Genomic DNA, 20,957 nt, shown 5'->3' on the forward strand with positions numbered 1-20,957 from the left:
AGTTAATTACATAAAAACTAATAGTTATAACATAAAAACTATAATAGTTAACATAAAAACTATAATCGTTAATATAAAAACGATTATAGTTTATAACACAAAAATGATAATAGTTAACATAAAAACAGTTAATATTTAATACCGTAAAAAAATATAATAAGTAACATAAAAAGTATAACGGTTATTAACAAAAAGTATAATAGTTAGACAAAAACATTTTTGTAGCACAAATGTTAGGACAGGTTTCAAAAGATTTTGAAGAGGTGAGGGGCTGGTTATGAACATCAACACGTCAATAACATAACCATAGTAGTTAATAACATAATAGTTAACATAAAACGATAATAGTTAATACCATAAAAACGATAATAGTTAACATAAAACGATAAAAGATATTGACAAAAACAATAATAGTTCATGACAAAAACGACAATAGTTCATAACAAAACTATAATAGTTAATAACAGAAAAGTATAATACTTGACATAAAAACTATAGTAGTAAATAAGATTTTTTTTTTTTTAATTGTTAATAACACAAAAACTATAATAGTTAATGGTATAAAAACTATAATAGTTAATAACAAAAACAATAATAGTTCATAACAAAACTATAATAGTTAATAACACAAAAGTATAGTAGTTGACATAAAAACAATAATAGTAAATAGGATTTAAAAAACTATAATAGTCAACATAAAAACTATAATAGATAACATAAAAACTACAATAGTTGATAACATAAAAATTATAATAGTTAACATAAAAACGATTATAGTTAATAAAATAAATATGATAGTAAACACAAAAATTAAAATAGTTAACATAAAATCGATTATAGTTTATAAAATAAATATGATAGTAAACACAAAATTTAAAATAGTTAAAATAAAAACGATTATAGTTAATAACACAAAAAATGTAATAGTTGATAAAACCATAATAGTAAATAACATACAAATAATATTAGTTAACAACACAAAAACGATAATAGTTAACATGAAAACCATAACAGTAAATAACATAAAAACGATAATAGTTAAGAAACATAATAGTTAACATAAAAACAATAGTTAATAACATAAAAAATATAAAAGTAAAAAAAACGATAATTGTAAATAAGGTAAAATATATACATAATAGTAAACACAAAAACAATAATTAATAACATAAAAACTATAATAGTAAATAACATAAAAACTATAATAGTAAATAAAATAAAAACAATAAAAGTTAACAACATAAAAACCATAATAGTTAACATAAAAATGATAATAGTAAATAACTGAAAAAACGATATTAGTTAACAGCTTAAAAACGATAATAGTTAAGAAACATAATAGTTAACATAAAAACAATAATTGTTAATAACATAAAAATATAACAGTAAGAAAAAACGATAATTGTAAATAAGGTAAAAAAATATATAATGGTAAACACAAAAACAATAATTAATAACATAAAAACTATAATGTAAATAACATAAAAACTATAATAGTAAATAACATAAAAACGATAATAGTAAATAACATAAAAACGATAATAGTTAACATTAAAACCATAATAGTAAATAACATAAAAACGATAATAGTTAACATAAAAACAATAATAGTTAACATAAAAACAATAGTAAATAACATAAAAACGATCATAGTAAATAACAATAAAACGATTATAGTTAATAACATTAAAAATATAACAGTAAAAAAAAACATAAAAACGATTATAGTTAATAACATTAAAAATATAACAGTAAAAAAAAAAAACGATTATAGTTAATAACATTAAAAATATAACAGTAAAAAAAACATAAAAACGATAATAGTTAACATACAAATGATAATATTTAATAACATAAAAATGATTACAGTTGGATGACATTTTTTTGCAGCACAAACGTTTGGGACAAGTTTGGGGAGATTTTAAAAGGTGCACTGGTCATGAATAATAAAACGTTAATAACATAAAGACTAGACAAAAAAAATCACAACACAAATGGAATGGACATGTTTGGGGAGATTTTAACAAGGTGGGGCAGGAGGGCGGGCGCTGGATGACGTCACTGGTCAGAAACTGTATTCTAAAAACTGGCAGTGTTATTTTAATATTATTTATTATTATACGGAGGGGCAACTTCACACAGGGAGGAAAGTGTGCTTGAGTGTAATATTTTGTAAAATGTGTGTGGTCGTCACCGGCAGGCCTGGGGGTCCTGGAAAACCTGGTGGTCCTGAAATACCCTGGAAACACACGCACACGATATCAAAAAGCAAAAGTGTGTTATACAAGTGTGCAGACAGGTGGCATCTTTATCAATGGGAATGTGGCTCCCTCTAGTGGCTCAAAACAGAATTACATGTCCAAGCAGCATTTCGACTGGAAATCTTTTTTTTCTTTTTTATAATCCAATGAATGAGCAAGTGAAGGGTTGTAAAACATGAACATGAACATGATAAACATGCTTGAAGTAACCATGGAAACATCATCCTGGTCCTACCCGAGAGCCTTTCAGTCCGACACGCCCTGCAAGGCCCCGCTGACCCTGCATGACCACATTTATGATTATTATACGATTTTTTTCCTTCTTATCCTTGGAAACAAAAACCACACCTACCTTCTCTCCTTCAGGACCTTGGCCTCCCTCGTTGCCGGGGTAACCCATCACTCCCGGCAGCCCACCGTATCCCAGGTAACCCGGCTCCCCCTGAGGAGGGTGAGGCAATTTAAAAAGGGGGTGGAGTTCACCTCAGGTTTCTGCGAGGTCACCACTGAGAGTCCACAGAGCGGGACTTTGCTACGAAGCAGGAACTGCCGAGGGAAGGCCTCAAAAAGTAACAACAGCGGCTCACCTTTTGACCTTTCACCCCATCGCAGTGACACAAGGACTTCCCGTTGCAGTGACACACCTGACGGGAGAGAGGGGGAAAAAAGGAAACACAAAAGGGCGCTTGTGAAGTCAAAATGTCTGATGTCAGATGTTGTGGTTGTTTTTTTATCTCAGGCAGACGTTTTGAAGTCCACTAACCCAAACATCTTTTTGTGTGTGTGTGAACGGGCAAACATCACACACATACACACACACACACACACACACACATACACACACACACACACACACACACACACACCTACCAGCTGATGGCGTCTTATCGTCATTCCCATCTCGTATCTCCCGACGCCGCCATCCTGCCATCACGCCGTCATGCTAAGACACGTTTTGTCCTCATTTCATGTGCTTGTTTCCTGACCTTTGACACCCCAAACCCAAGTTTGTAGACCTGGACTAGACCATGGACAATGTTGCCAACCTGCGCAAGACCACGGACTGTATTGTAGACCTGCACTATATCATTGACTTTGTTGAAAGCCAGGATGGCAACATGGACCGTGTTGTAAACCTACACTACGACATGGACTGTGTTGTAGACCTGAACACATCCATGGACCATGTTGTAAACCTGAACTAAAACACGACATGTGTTGTAGACCTGGACGAGACCTTGGACTTTGTTGAAAGCCAGGACGGCAACATGGACTGTGTTGTAATCCTACACTACTACATGGACTGTGTTGTAAACCTGAACACATCCATGGACCATGTTGTAAACCTGAACTAAAACACGACATGTGTTGTAGACCTGGACGAGACCTTGGACTTTGTTGAAAGCCAGGACGGCAACATGGACTGTGTTGTAATCCTACACTACTACATGGACCATGTTGTAAACCTGAACTAAAACACGACGTGTTGTAGACCCGGACGAGACCTTGGACTTTGTTGAAAGCCAGGACGGCAACATGGACTGTGTTGTAGACCTGAACACATCCATGGACCTCGTTGTAAACCTGAACTAAAACACGACATGTGTTGTAGACCTGGACGAGACCTTGGACTTTGTTGAAAGCCAGGACGGCAACATGGACTGTGTTGTAATCCTACACTACTACATGGACTGTGTTGTAAACCTGAACACATCCATGGACCATGTTGTAAACCTGAACTAAAACACGAAATGTGTTGTAGACCTGGACGAGACCTTGGACTTTGTTGAAAGCCAGGACCGCAACATGGACTGTGTTGTAGACCTGAACACATCCATGGACCACGTTGTAAACCTGAACTAAAACACGACATGTGTTGTAGACCTGGACGAGACCTTGGACTTTGTTGAAAGCCGGGACGGCAACATGGACTGTGTTGTAATCCTACACTACTACATGGACTGTGTTGTAAACCTGAACACATCCATGGACCATGTTGTAAACCTGAACTAAAACACGACATGTGTTGTAGACCTGGACGAGACCTTGGACTTTGTTGAAAGCCAGGACGGCAACATGGACTGTGTTGTAGACCTGAACACATCCATGGACCATGTTGTAAACCTGAACTAAAACACGACATGTGTTGTAGACCTGGACGAGACCTTGGACTTTGTTGAAAGCCAGGACGGCAACATGGACTGTGTTGTAATCCTACACTACTACATGGACTGTGTTGTAAACCTGAACACATCCATGGACCATGTTGTAAACCTGAACTAAAACACGACATGTGTTGTAGACCTGGACGAGACCTTGGACTTTGTTGAAAGCCAGGACGGCAACATGGACTGTGTTGTAATCCTACACTACTACATGGACCATGTTGTAAACCTGAACTAAAACACGACGTGTTGTAGACCCGGACGAGACCTTGGACTTTGTTGAAAGCCAGGACGGCAACATGGACTGTGTTGTAGACCTGAACACATCCATGGACCTCGTTGTAAACCTGAACTAAAACACGACATGTGTTGTAGACCTGGACGAGACCTTGGACTTTGTTGAAAGCCAGGACGGCAACATGGACTGTGTTGTAATCCTACACTACTACATGGACTGTGTTGTAAACCTGAACACATCCATGGACCATGTTGTAAACCTGAACTAAAACACGACATGTGTTGTAGACCTGGACGAGACCTTGGACTTTGTTGAAAGCCAGGACCGCAACATGGACTGTGTTGTAGACCTGAACACATCCATGGACCACGTTGTAAACCTGAACTAAAACACGACATGTGTTGTAGACCTGGACGAGACCTTGGACTTTGTTGAAAGCCGGGACGGCAACATGGACTGTGTTGTAATCCTACACTACTACATGGACTGTGTTGTAAACCTGAACACATCCATGGACCATGTTGTAAACCTGAACTAAAACACGGCATGTGTTGTAGACCTGGACGAGACCTTGGACTTTGTTGAAAGCCAGGACGGCAACATGGACTGTGTTGTAGACCTGAACACATCCATGGACCATGTTGTAAACCTGAACTAAAACACGACATGTGTTGTAGACCTGGACGAGACCTTGGACTTTGTTGAAAGCCGGGACGGCAACATGGACTGTGTTGTAATCCTACACTACTACATGGACCATGTTGTAAACCTGAACTAAAACACGACGTGTTGTAGACCCGGACGAGACCTTGGACTTTGTTGAAAGCCAGGACGGCAACATGGACTGTGTTGTAGACCTGAACACATCCATGGACCTCGTTGTAAACCTGAACTAAAACACGACATGTGTTGTAGACCTGGACGAGACCTTGGACTTTGTTGAAAGCCAGGACGGCAACATGGACTGTGTTGTAATCCTACACTACTACATGGACTGTGTTGTAAACCTGAACACATCCATGGACCATGTTGTAAACCTGAACTAAAACACGACATGTGTTGTAGACCTGGACGAGACCTTGGACTTTGTTGAAAGCCAGGACCGCAACATGGACTGTGTTGTAGACCTGAACACATCCATGGACCACGTTGTAAACCTGAACTAAAACACGACATGTGTTGTAGACCTGGACGAGACCTTGGACTTTGTTGAAAGCCGGGACGGCAACATGGACTGTGTTGTAATCCTACACTACTACATGGACTGTGTTGTAAACCTGAACACATCCATGGACCATGTTGTAAACCTGAACTAAAACACGACATGTGTTGTAGACCTGGACGAGACCTTGGACTTTGTTGAAAGCCAGGACGGCAACATGGACTGTGTTGTAGACCTGAACACATCCATGGACCATGTTGTAAACCTGAACTAAAACACGACATGTGTTGTAGACCTGGACGAGACCTTGGACTTTGTTGAAAGCCAGGACGGCAACATGGACTGTGTTGTAATCCTACACTACTACATGGACTGTGTTGTAAACCTGAACACATCCATGGACCATGTTGTAAACCTGAACTAAAACACGACATGTGTTGTAGACCTGGACGAGACCTTGGACTTTGTTGAAAGCCAGGACGGCAACATGGACTGTGTTGTAATCCTACACTACTACATGGACTGTGTTGTAAACCTGAACACATCCATGGACCATGTTGTAAACCTGAACTAAAACACGACATGTGTTGTAGACCCGGACGAGACCTTGGACTTTGTTGAAAGCCAGGACAGCAACATGGACTGTGTTGTAGACCTGAACACATCCATGGACCATGTTGTAAACCTGAACTAAAACACGACATGTGTTGTAGACCTGGACGAGACCTTGGACTTTGTTGAAAGCCGGGACGGCAACATGGACTGTGTTGTAATCCTACACTACTACATGGACTGTGTTGTAAACCTGAACACATCCATGGACCATGTTGTAAACCTGAACTAAAACACGACATGTGTTGTAGACCTGGACGAGACCTTGGACTTTGTTGAAAGCCAGGACGGCAACATGGACTGTGTTGTAAACCTGAACACATCCATGGACCATGTTGTAAACCTGAACTAAAACACGACATGTGTTGTAGACCCGGACGAGACCTTGGACTTTGTTGAAAGCCAGGACGGCAACATGGACTGTGTTGTAGACCTGAACACATCCATGGACCATGTTGTAAACCTGAACTAAAACACGACATGTGTTGTAGACCTGGACGAGACCTTGGACTTTGTTGAAAGCCAGGACGGCAACATGGACTGTGTTGTAATCCTACACTACTACATGGACTGTGTTGTAAACCTGAACACATCCATGGACCATGTTGTAAACCTGAACTAAAACACGACATGTGTTGTAGACCTGGACGAGACCTTGGACTTTGTTGAAAGCCAGGACGGCAACATGGACTGTGTTGTAGACCTGAACACATCCATGGACCATGTTGTAAACCTGAACTAAAACACGACATGTGTTGTAGACCTGGACGAGACCTTGGACTTTGTTGAAAGCCGGGACGGCAACATGGACTGTGTTGTAATCCTACACTACTACATGGACTGTGTTGTAAACCTGAACACATCCATGGACCATGTTGTAAACCTGAACTAAAACACGACATGTGTTGTAGACCCGGACGAGACCTTGGACTTTGTTGAAAGCCAGGACAGCAACATGGACTGTGTTGTAGACCTGAACACATCCATGGACCATGTTGTAAACCTGAACTAAAACACGACATGTGTTGTAGACCTGGACGAGACCTTGGACTTTGTTGAAAGCCAGGACGGCAACATGGTTTACAACTGTGTTGTAAACCTAGCTTACCACATGGACTGTGTTGTAGATCTGTAGAGACCATGGAGTGTATTGTATACCTGAACAAGACCATAGTGTGAACCTGAACAAAAACACAACAAGTGTTGTAGACCTGCACAAGGCCATGGACAATGTTGTCAACCTAAACAAGACTATGGTCTGTGTTGTAAACCTGAACTACAACACAGAATGTGTTATAGTGTACCTGGACACAGCATGTATTGTAGACCTGAACAAGACCATGGACCATGTTGTAAACTTTAACTATGACACGACATGGGTTGTAGACCTGCACAAGACACAAGACCGTGGTCTGGATTGTAGACCTGGACAAGACCATGGACAATGTTGTCAACCATGGACTGTGTTGTAAACCTGAACTACAACATGCCATGTGTTGTAGACCTGCACAAGACCATTGAGTATATTGTAGAACTGACCAAGACCATGAACCATGTTGTAAACTTTGACTACGCCACAGCATGGGTTGTAGACATGCACAAGACAAGTCGTCTAGATTGAAGACCTGTACAGGACTTTGGAGATTATTGTAGAACTGGACAAAACCATGGACCATGTTGTAAACTTTAACTACGACACAGGTTGTAGATCTGCACAAGACCGTGGTCTAAATTGTAGACCTGGACAATGTTGTCAACCAGGTCAAGACCATGGACCTAAACTACAACTTGGCATGTGTTGTAGACCTGCACAAGACCATGGAGTATATTAGAGTACTGGACAAGACCATGAACCATGTTGTAAACTTTAACTATGACATGGGTTGTAGACCTGCACAAGACTGTGGTCTAGATTGTAGACCTGGGAAATACCGTGCACAATGTTGTCAACCTGGACAAGCCCATGGACCGTGTTGTAGATCTGAACTACAACAGACCATGGAGTGTATTGTAGACCTGGACAAGACCACAGACCATGTTATAAACTGAATTACAAACGATATGTGTTGTAGACCTGCACAAGAATGTGGTCCAGATTGTTGAACTGGACAAGACCATGGACAATTTTGTCAACTTGGACAAAAACATGGACTGTGTTGTAAACCTGAAACTACAACACAGCATGTGTTGTAGATCTAAACAAAACTATGGAGTGTATAGTAGACCTGAAGAAGAGCATGGACCATGTTGTAAACCTGAACTTCAAGACAACATTTGTTGTAGACCTGCACAAGACCATGGTCTAGATTGTAGACCTGGACAAGACTATAGACAATGTTGTCAACCTGGACAAAACCATGTACTTTGTTGTAAACCTGAAATAGACCTGCACAATACCATCAAGTGAAATGTAGACATAGACAAGACCATGGACCATGATGTAAACCTGAACTCGAACGCGACATGCGTTGTAGACCCGCACAAGACCGTGGTCTAGATTGTAGACCTGGACTTTGTTGTTAATCTGGACTAGGCCGGAACTTCAACATAGACTCTGTTGTAAACCAGGACTAGACCATAGACTGTGGTAGATCAGGAATGGACAATAAACTTTGTTGTAATCCTAGACTAGAACAAGGACTGGGTTGTTGACTTGGACTAGAACATGGACTGTGTTGTAGTCTTGGCAAGACTTTGCAATGCGTAATTGACCTGCACTAAAATGGACTCTGATGTGTACCTAAACAGTGGTGCAGACCTGGTCTATACCATCATTTTTATTATAGACCTGGACTACAACAAGGATTGTGTTACAGGCCTGGACTAGAATAAGAATTATGTCATAAACCAAGACTACAACATGGACTGCATTGTAGACCTTGACTGAAACAAAGACTGTCATACACCTGAAACAGAACATAGACTGAGTTGTAAACATTGACTACAAAATGGACTGTTTTGTAGACCTGAATTAGAACATGGACTAGGGTAGGGAATGTGTCATAAACCAGGAATAAAACATGGACTGGTGCCATACACCTGTACTAGAACATGGACAGTGTTGTAAGCCTGGCCTACAACTTGACTGGGTTGTAGACCTTAAACAAGACCCTTGGACTATGTTGTAAACCAGGAATAAAATTGACTGTGAAGTACACACAGACCTTGACTGTCTTAGACCAGCACCAGTGCATTAACTGTTTAGTAAACCTGGACTTATGGACTAGAACATGGAACGGGTTGTTAAACCGGACTAGTGCATTGACTATGCTGTAGACCTGGACTAGAATGTGGACTGTGTACCAAAAGAGGGGTAAAACAAGGACATCATTGTAGACCTGACCTACAACATGGACTGTATCATACATCCGGACTAAAACATGGATTGTGTCGTAAACCTGGACTACAAAATGGACTGTGTTGTAGACCCAGGCAAGACCTTGACCTGTGTCGTAGAGCAGCACTAGAATGGACTGTAGACCACAATCTTTGTTGTAGACCTGGAGACTGGAACATGGACTATGTGGTAGACCTGGACTTAAACATGGACTGTATCATAAACCCAAACAAAACAAGGTTGTAAAACCAGGAGTAGACCATGACATTTTTTATAGGCTTGGACTAGATTATGGACTGTGTCCTAAACTTGCACTACAACGTGGAATATGACGTAGACCTGGACTTAAACATGGTGTGTAGGTGCACTTGAAACGACTATGATGTATACTGAGTCTGTGTTGTACACCTGGACTAGACCATGAACTTCGTTGTAGACCTTGACTACAGCATGGACTGCATTATAGACCTGGACTAGGACGTGGACTACGTTTATAGACATAGACTATAACTTACATTGTGTTGTAGACCTAGACTAGACCATGGATTGTGTCTTAAATCCAAACAAAACAAAGTTGTAAGACCAGGACTTGACCATGAAATGTGTTATTGGCCTGGACTAGAACATGGACTGCATTGTCCACCTGGAATAGAATGGACTGTGATGTAAACCTAGACTGTGTCGCAGATCTGGACTAGACAATTAACACTCCTGTACACCTAGACTAGACCGGAGACAGTGTTATAAACCTGGACTACAACATTTCACTGTGCTGTAGACCTGGTGACGCACTGTGACTTAGACACGGACTAGAACATGGACTGCATTGTACACCTGGACTAGAATGGACTGTGACATAAAACCTAGACTGTGTCGCAATTAACTTTCCTGTACACCTGAACTAGGCCGGAGACAAGTGTTATTAAACCTGGACTACAACATTGGACTGTGTCTTAGACCCGCACTAGGACATGGACTGTGTCGTAGACCTGGATTATGGACTGTTGACAAATGAAAATGTTTGGATCTTTAGCTCATGAAGGTATCAACTCAGCTTGCATTTTTTTCCACACACACACACACACACACACGCACACACACGCACGCACACACACACACACACACACGCACACACACACACACGCGCACAAAGCCAACGTACCAAAACAGGATAAATGGAATTTTAACAATTAGAGAGGTTCAATAAATCCCCCTCCCTCCAGAATAAAAGTTTTACAAAATAATTAAAAAGTTAATTGAAAAGTTAATTGCAATCGGGGGCGCGCTTGCTCACCGTCTCGGCGTCTCCCGGAGATCCGCGGAGGAGGAGCACCAGCAGCGGCAGGAAGGGCGCCCCAGAGCCCCCCAGAAGAACCATGAAAGTGACTTTCAGCCTCGATTTAGTCCACTTTGAGCTCACCCGGTCCGGTTCGATTCGGGTCCTCTCCTCGGCCCGGCTCAGTTCGGCTTCTGGCGGGTCACCAACCTGCCGCTCAGGGTGTCTGTTCCCCCGAGTCAATCGCCATCATTCACTCTTGCATTTCCGGTTTGTGACTTCAAAATTAAACCTTGTACTTTCTTTTATGCTTGAGTTACTAACGTCCACATTATCCAACGTGTTAATTCTCGTTGTTATACCAACATTTCTATAAACGTGTCCTCTAATTTAAGATGACTTCCTGTTGACTATTTTTCGGTATAGTAAATATAGTTTTTACTGTGGTCAGGTGACCCTTGTAGAAAACAACATCAATAAAAGTTGAATAAGTTATACTTCCTCTCAGTTAAAAAAAACCCACATCTTAACTGCTTTGTCTTTCTAACAACACTTCCTTGTTTTGTGACTGTCCGTTAGACAAACGATTACTAGATATTCGATGTGGTGTTCTATGCTGGAGGCAAAATAATCCCATTAAGCAACGGCCTGGGTGAGCTTTTATTTTGGCATGCGCGACCACCCACCGGAAGTGTGAACATGTCCCACTTGGCTTTGGCGCCACTGATGCTCCCGCCCGAGTCCCGCGGAGTCTTTTTGGCGACATGAAGGTCGAGTGACGCCGCGGAGCAGCGCCACGGCTTCAGGTAAGACAGCTGTTAATCGTCCCATTGATTGACTGGCGTCACATGACCAGCCAACCGCCAATCAGCTCGACTGTGACGTCACTGATCAGTAACCTGCACGATCTGTTGAAAAGTGGAAAAAACAATAACTTAAACGTTGGTCTAGTTAATCAACATGTTTTTTTTAATGAATGGTGTTGCATTAATCAGAATAATTAGATTACGCATTGTTTGCAGACTAGAGAAGACAAAACAAACAAAAATGACAACACTAAATGACATGTAAACAACGCAAACTTTCACCTGCACCGGCAAGCAAGTGCACATGGTTCCTCTGTTTGGGGGTTAAACTTGATCACTTTTTACTCTTGCATAAGTTCACTTAAATATTTTTAATGGCCTTTTTGTCACAAGGTCCTGACATAAGGTGTGTTGACGTGTACAGTACAGGATTATACACTAAGTTTGTAACATACAGGAGTATACTCAAATGTAACATACAATTATGTACACTTAGGTTGTAACATACATGAGTATACTCAAATGTTGTAACTTACAATTATGTACACTTAGGTTGTAACATACAGGAGTATACTCAAATGTTGTAACTTACAATTATGTACACTTAGGTTGTAACATGCAGGAGTATACTCAAATGGTGTAACTTACAATTATGTACACTTAGGTTGTAACATACAGGAGTATACTTAAATGTAACATACAAGTATGTACACTTAGGTTGTAACATACAGGAGTATACTCAAATGTTGTAACATACACGTATGTACACTAAGGTTGTAACATACAGGAGTATACTCAAATGTTGTAACATACAATTATGTACACTTAGGTTGTAAAATACAGGAGTATACTCAAATGTTGTAACATACAGGAGTATACTCAAATGTTGTAACATACAGGAGTATACTCAAATGTTGTAAAATACAATAATGTACACTTAGGTTGTAACATACAGGAGTATACTCAAATGTTGTAACATACAATTATGTACACTAAGGTTGTAACATACAGGAGTATACTCAAATGTTGTAACATACAGGAGTATACGCAAATGTAACATACAATTATGTACACTTAGGTTGTAACATACAGGAGTATGCTCAAATGTAACATACAATTATGTACACTTAGGTTGTAACATACAAAAGTATACTCAAATGTTGTAACTTACAATTATGTACACTCAGGTTGTAACATACAGGAGCATACTCAAATGTTGTAACTTACAATTATGTACACTTAGGTTGTAACATACAGGAGTATACTTAAATGTTGTAACATACAATTATGTACACTTAGGTTGTAACATACAGGAGTATACTCAAATGTTGTAACATACAAGTATGTACACTAAGGTTGTAACATACAGGAGTATACTCAAATGTTGTAACATACAAGTATGTACACTTAGGTTGTAACATACAGGAGTATACTCAAATGTTGTAACATACAATTATGTACACTTAGGTTGTAACATACAGGAGTATACTCAAATGTTGTAACATACAATTATGTACACTTAGGTTGTAACATACAGGAGTATACTCAAATGTTGTAACATACAATTATGTACACTTAGGTTGTAACATACATGAGTATACTCAAATGTTGTAACATACAATTATGTACACTTAGGTTGTAACATACAGGAGTATACTCAAACGTTGTAACATACAGGAGTATACTCAAATGTTGTAACATACAATAATGTACACTTAGGTTGTAACATACATGAGTATACTCAAATGTTGTAACATACAAGTATGTACACTTAGGTTGTAACATACTGGAGTATACTCAAATGTTGTAACATACAATAATGTACACTAAGGTTGTAACATACAGGAGTATACTCAAATATTGTAACTTACAATTATGTACACTAAGGTTTTAACATACAGGAGTATACTCAAATGTTGTAACATACAAGTATGTACACTTAGGTTGTAACACAGGAGTATACTCAAATGTTTTAACATACAATAATGTACACTAAGGTTGTAACATACAGGAGTATACTCAAATATTGTAACTTACAATTATGTACACTAAGGTTTTAACATACAGGAGTATACTCAAATGTTGTAACATACAATTATGTACACTAAGGTTGTAACATACAGGAGTATACTCAAATGTTGTAACATACAAGTATGTACACTGAGGTTGTAACATACTGGAGTATACTCAAATGTTGTAACATACAATAATGTACACTAAGGTTGTAACATACAGGAGTATACTCAAATATTGTAACTTACAATTATGTACACTAAGGTTTTAACATACAGGAGTATACTCAAATGTTGCAACATACAATTATGTACACTTAGGTTGTAACATACAGGAGTATACTTAAATGTTGTAACATACATGAGTATACTCAAATGTAACATACAATTATGTACACTTAGGTTGTAACATACATGAGTATACTCAAATGTTGTAACATACAATTATGTATACTTAGGTTGTAACATACAGGAGTATACTCAAATGTTGTAACATACAATTATGTACACTTAGGTTGTAACATACATGAGTATACTCAAATGTTGTAAAATACAATTATGTATACTTAGGTTGTAACATACAGGAGTATACTCAAATGTTGTAACATACAATTATGTACACTTAGGTTGTAACTTACAGGAGTATACTCAAATATTGTAACTTACAATTATGTACACTAAGGTCTTAACATACAGGAGTATACTCAAATGTTGCAACATACAATTATGTACACTTAGGTTGTAACATACATGAGTATACTCAAATGTTGTAACATACAATTATGTACACTTAGGTTGTAACATACATGAGTATACTCAAATGTTGTAACATACAATTATGTATACTTAGGTTGTAACATACATGAATATACTCAAATGTTGTAACATACAATTATGTATACTTAGGTTGTAACATACAGGAGTATACTCAAATGTTGTAACATACAATTATGTACACTTAGGTTGTAATATACATGAGTATACTCAAATGTTGTAACATAATTATGTACACTTAGGTTGTCACATACAGGACTATACCCAAATGTTGTAACATACAATAATGCACACTTAGGTTGTAACATACAGGAGTATACTCAAATGTTGTAACATACAATTATGTACACTTAAGTTGTAACATACATGAGTATACTCAAATGTTGTAACATACAATTATGTACACTAAGGTTGTAACATACAGGAGTATACTCAAATATTGTAACTTACAATTATGTACACTAAGGTTTTAACATACAGGAGTATACTCAAATGTTGTAACATACAATTATGTACACTTAGGTTGTAATATACATGAGTATGCTCAAATGTTGTAACATATAATTATGTACACTTAAGTTTGTCACATACAGGACTATACTCAAATGTTGTAACATACAATAATGTACGCTTAGGTTGTAACATGCAGGAGTATACTCAAATGTTGTAACATACAATTATGTACACTTAGGTTGTAACATACATGAGTATACTCAAATGTTGTAACATACAATTATGTACACTTAGGTTGTAACATACAGGAGTATACTCAAACGTTGTAACATACAGGAGTATACTCAAATGTTGTAACATACAATTATGTACACTTAGGTTGTAACATACATGAGTATACTCAAATGTTGTAACATACAATTAAGTACACTTAGGTTGTCACATACATGAGTATACTCAAATGTTGTAACATACAATTAAGTACACTTAGGTTGTCACATACAGGAGTATACTCAAATGTTGTAACATACAATTAAGTACACTTAGGTTGTCACATACAGGAGTATACTCAAATGTTGTAACTTACAATTATGTACACTTAGGTTGTAACATACATGAGTATACTCAAATGTTGTAACATACAATTAAGTACACTTAGGTTGTCACATACATGAGTATACTCAAATGTTGTAACATACAATTAAGTACACTTAGGTTGTCACATACAGGAGTATACTCAAATGTTGTAACATACAATTAAGTACACTTAGGTTGTCACATACAGGAGTATACTCAAATGTTGTAACTTACAATTATGTACACTTAGGTTGTAACATACAGGAGTATACTCAAATGTAACATACAAGTATGTACACTTAGGTTGTAACATACAGGAGTATACTCAAATGTAACATACAAGTATGTACACTTAGGTTTTAACATACAGGACTACTCAAATGTTGTAACATACAAGTATGTACACTAAGGTTGTAACGTACAGGAGTATACTCAAATGTTGTAACTTAGAATTATGTACACTATCAATCAATCAATCAATCAATCACTGTTTATTTATACAGCCCTAAATCACAAGTGTCTCAAAGGGCTGCACAAGCCATAACGACATCCTCGGTACAAAGCCCACATAAGGGCAAGGAAAAACTCACCCCAGTGGGACGTCGATGTGAATGACTATGAGAAACCTTGGAGAGGACCGCATATGTGGGTAACCCCCCCCCCCCCCCTCTAGGGGAGACCGAAAGCAATGGATGTCGAGTGGGTCTGACATAATATTGTGAGAGTCCAGTCCATAGTGGATCCAACATAATAGTAAGAGTCCAGTCCATAGTGGGGCCAGCAGGACACCATCCCGAGCGGAGACGGGTCAGCAGCGCAGAGATGTTCCCAGCCGATGCACAGGCGAGCGGTCCACCCCGGGTCCCGACTCTGGACAGCCAGCACTTCATCCACGGCCACCGGACCTGTGCCCCCCCCCCTCCACAAGGAATAGGGGAGCAGAGGAGAAAAGAAAAGAAACGGCAGATCAACTGGTCTAACAGGGGGTCTATTTAAAGGCTAGAGTATACAAATGAGTTTTAAGATGGGACTTAAATGCTTCTACTGAGGTAGCATCTCTAATTGTTACCGGGAGGGCATTCCATAGTACTGGAGCCCGAATAGAAAACGCTCTATAGCCCGCAGACTTTTTTTGGGCTCTGGGAATCACTAATAAGCCGGAGTTCTTTGAACGCAGATTTCTTGCACTAAGGTTTTAACATACAGGAGTATACTCAAATGTTGTAACATACAATTAGGTACACTAAGGTTGTAACATACAGGAGTATACTCAAATGTTGTAACATACAATTATGTACACCAAGGTTGTAACATACAGGAGTATACTCAAATGTTGTAACATACAAGTATGTACACTTAGGTTGTAACATACTGGAGTATACTCAAATGTTGTAACATACAATAATGTACACTAAGGTTGTAACATACAGGAGTATACTTAAATGTTGTAACATACATGAGTATACTCAAATGTTGTAACGTACAATTATGTACACTTAGGTTGTAACATACATGAGTATACTCAAATGTTGTAACATACAATTATGTATACTTAGGTTGTAACATACAGGAGTATACTCAAATGTTGTAACATACAATTATGTACACTTAGGTTGTAATATACATGAGTATACTCAAATGTTGTAACATATAATTATGTACACTTAGGTTGTCACATACAGGACTATACTCAAATGTTGTAACATACAATAATGTACACTTAGGTTGTAACATACAGGAGTATACTCAAATGTTGTAACATACAATTATGTACACTTAGGTTGTAACATACATGAGTATACTCAAATGTTGCAATTATGTACACTTAGGTTGTAACATACAGGAGTATACTCAAATGTTGTAACATACAATTATGTACACTTAGGTTGTAACATACATGAGTATACTCAAATGTTGCAATTATGTACACTTAGGTTGTAACATACAGGTGTATACTCAAATGTTGTAACTTACAATTATGTACACTTAGGTTGTAACATACATGAGTATACTCAAATGTTGCAATTATGTACACTTAGGTTGTAACATACAGGTGTATACTCAAATGTTGTAACTTACAATTATGTACACTTAGGTTGTAACATACAGGTGTATACTCAAATGTTGTAACTTACAATTATATACACTTAGGTTGTAACATACAATTATGTACGTTGTGACATACCAGGTGAACACGGTATATTATTAATTGTGAAATGTTGATTGTGTTGATGTACATGAAGAAGTAAAATATCCATATATGGTAATGTACTCTGCAGCATCGCAGGGTCATCATTGGCTGGCAAGCAGCTGGAGGTGGAGTCTGGTCTGAGTGGGCGGGGCTTCTCCTGAGCAGTCGACAAGGTGCTGCTTGACCTGTGGAAACAACATGAGACTTAGGTACACAACAAGACAACACAATGTTTACATTCATAGACACACAACAAGACAACACAATGTTTACATTCACAGACACACAACAAGACAACACAATGTTTACATTCATAGACACACAAGACAACACAATGTTTACATTCATAGACACACAAGACAACACAATGTTTCCATTCACAGACACACAACAAGACAACACAATGTTTACATTCATAGACACACAACAAGACAACACAATGTTTCCATTCATAGACCACAACAAGACAACACAATGTTTCCATTCAGACACACAACAAGACAACACAATGTTTACATTCATAGACACACAACAAGACAACACAACGTTTACATTCACAGACACACAACAAGACAACACAATGTTTACATTCACAGACACACAACAAGACAACACAATGTTTACATTCATAGACACACAACAAGACAACACAATGTTTCCATTCATAGACACACAACAAGACAACACAATGTTTCCATTCAGACACACAAGACAACACAATGTTTCCATTCATAGACACACAACAAGACAACACAATGTTTACATTCATAGACACACAACAAGACAACACAATGTTTCCATTCACAGACACACAACAAGACAACACAATGTTTCCATTCATAGACACACAACAAGACAACACAATGTTTACATTCCTAGACACACAACAAGACAACACAATGTTTACATTCCTAGACACACAACAAGACAACACAATGTTTACATTCACAGACACACAAGACAACACAATGTTTACATTCATAGACACACAAGACAACACAATGTTTCCATTCACAGACACACAACAAGACAACACAATGTTTCCATTCATAGACACACAACAAGACAACACAATGTTTACATTCACAGACACAAGACAACAAAATATTTACATTCACAGACACACAAGACAACACAATGTTTACATTCATAGACACACAACAAAACAACACAATGTTTACATTCACAGACACACAAGACAACACAATGTTTACATTCACAGACACACAACAAGACAACACAATGTTTACATTCATAGACACACAAGACAACACAATGTTTCCATTCACAGACACACAACAAGACAACACAATGTTTCCATTCATAGACACACAACAAGACAACACAATGTTTACATTCACAGACACAACAAGACAACAAAATGTTTACATTCACAGACACACAACAAGACAACACAATGTTTACATTCATAGACACACAACAAAACAACACAATGTTTACATTCACAGACACACAACAAGACAACACAATGTTTACATTCATAGACACACAACAAGACAACACAATGTTTACATTCACAGATACACAACAAGACAACACAATGTTTACATTCATGGACACAGTAAGATGACACGATGTGTACATTCATGGACATAGTTTAAGACAACACAATATTTACATTCATGGACACACAACAAAACAACACATTGTTTACATTCATGGACACACAAGACAAAACAATGTGTACATTCACAGACAAACAACACGACAACACAATGTTTACATTCATAGACACAACAAGACAACACAATGTTTACATTCACAGACAACAATGAACACAATGTTTACATTCACAGACACACAACAAGACAGCACAAGTGAGCATTCACAGACACACAACAAAACAGCACAATGTTTACATTGACATACACACAACAAGACAACACAACGTGAGCATTAACAGACACACAACAAAACAGCACAATGTTTACATTGACATACACACAACGAGACAACACAACGTGAGCATTAGCAGACACACAACAAGAAAACACAATGTTTACATTCACAGACACACAACAAGACAGCATAATGTTTACATTGACAGACACACAATAATGCAACTCAGTTTAAATTCATGGACACACAATAATACAACACAATGTGTACATTCACAGACACACAACAAGACAACACAATGTTTAAATTCATAGACACACAACAAAACAGCACAGTGTTTACATTGACAGACACACAACAATGTAAATCAATGTTTAAATTCATGGACACACAATAATACAACACAATGTGTACATTCACAGACACACAACAATGCAACTCAATGTTTAAATTCATGGACACACAATAATACAACACAATGTGTACATTCACAGACACAACAAGACAACGCAATGATTACATTCGCGGACACACAACAAGACAACATAATGTTTACATTCACAGACACACAAGACAACACAATGTTTTCATTCGCGGACACACAACAAGAGAACATAATGTGTACATTCACGGACACACAACAATACAACACAATGTGCACATTGACAGACACACAACAAGACAACACAAAGTGTACATTGACAGACACACAACAAGACAACACAATGTGCACATTCACGGACACACAACAATACAACACAATGTGCACATTGACAGACACACAACAAGACAACACAAAGTGTACATTGACAGACACACAACAAGACAACACAATGTGCACATTGACAGACACACAACAAGACAACACAAGGTGTACATTGACAGACACACAAATAACGTGTGTGCACTTTCCTCAGATACTTCCTGATGCTGCTGACCACCTCCACTGTTCTCGGGGTAGGTGCCACACCTCTGACTCGTCTCCTGCCATGTCGGACGTTAGACTTTGAGGTCGTGTTTCCCGTGGCACAAGGTCGTCTGAACGTAGGACAACATACACAAAAACTGTGTATTGGACGAGAGTAAAACGGAGTGAGAAGCAGCGTCCTCTGTAGTGGACATTTCTTTAAAAACGTCCACTACAGAGGACGCTGCTCCTCCTTTAGGTCGTCATCAAAAGTGATAAGATTCGATACAGTTTACAAAAAATTTGATAAGATTTGATAGAGTTTAC

General features: G+C 38.1%; 2 protein-coding genes across 4 annotated transcripts in view; one reads left to right on the forward strand and one right to left on the reverse strand.

The window, feature by feature from the left end:
* col4a3 (collagen, type IV, alpha 3) overlaps window positions 1-18,048 on the reverse strand; it is a 50,545-nt gene extending 32,497 nt beyond the window's left edge. The window contains exons 1-6 of one of the 2 annotated variants that reach the window (XM_061972449.2): window positions 17,945-18,048; window positions 11,070-11,959; window positions 2,849-2,905; window positions 2,614-2,703; window positions 2,497-2,541; window positions 2,195-2,239 (exon numbers count right to left, since the gene is read on the reverse strand). In XM_061972449.2, coding sequence (XP_061828433.1) covers window positions 2,195-2,239; window positions 2,497-2,541; window positions 2,614-2,703; window positions 2,849-2,905; window positions 11,070-11,153 — 321 coding nt within the window. In that variant the 5' untranslated portion in view covers window positions 11,154-11,959; window positions 17,945-18,048. Of the gene's footprint in view, window positions 1-2,194; window positions 2,240-2,496; window positions 2,542-2,613; window positions 2,704-2,848; window positions 2,906-11,069; window positions 11,960-17,944 lie in introns of those variants that run through there. The other variant, XR_009816575.2, reaches the window with a different exon arrangement.
* Window positions 11,770-20,957, forward strand: part of col4a4 (collagen, type IV, alpha 4) — a 56,734-nt gene continuing 47,546 nt past the window's right edge. Inside the window, exons 1-3 of one of the 2 annotated variants that reach the window (XM_061972450.1) lie at window positions 11,770-11,857; window positions 17,952-18,072; window positions 20,641-20,680. In XM_061972450.1, coding sequence (XP_061828434.1) covers window positions 18,062-18,072; window positions 20,641-20,680 — 51 coding nt within the window. In that variant the 5' untranslated portion in view covers window positions 11,770-11,857; window positions 17,952-18,061. Of the gene's footprint in view, window positions 11,858-17,944; window positions 18,073-20,640; window positions 20,681-20,957 lie in introns of those variants that run through there. The other variant, XM_061972451.1, reaches the window with a different exon arrangement.

Source organism: Nerophis lumbriciformis, linkage group LG17 (assembly GCF_033978685.3).
Source record: "Nerophis lumbriciformis linkage group LG17, RoL_Nlum_v2.1, whole genome shotgun sequence".
NCBI lineage: Eukaryota > Metazoa > Chordata > Actinopteri > Syngnathiformes > Syngnathidae > Nerophis > Nerophis lumbriciformis.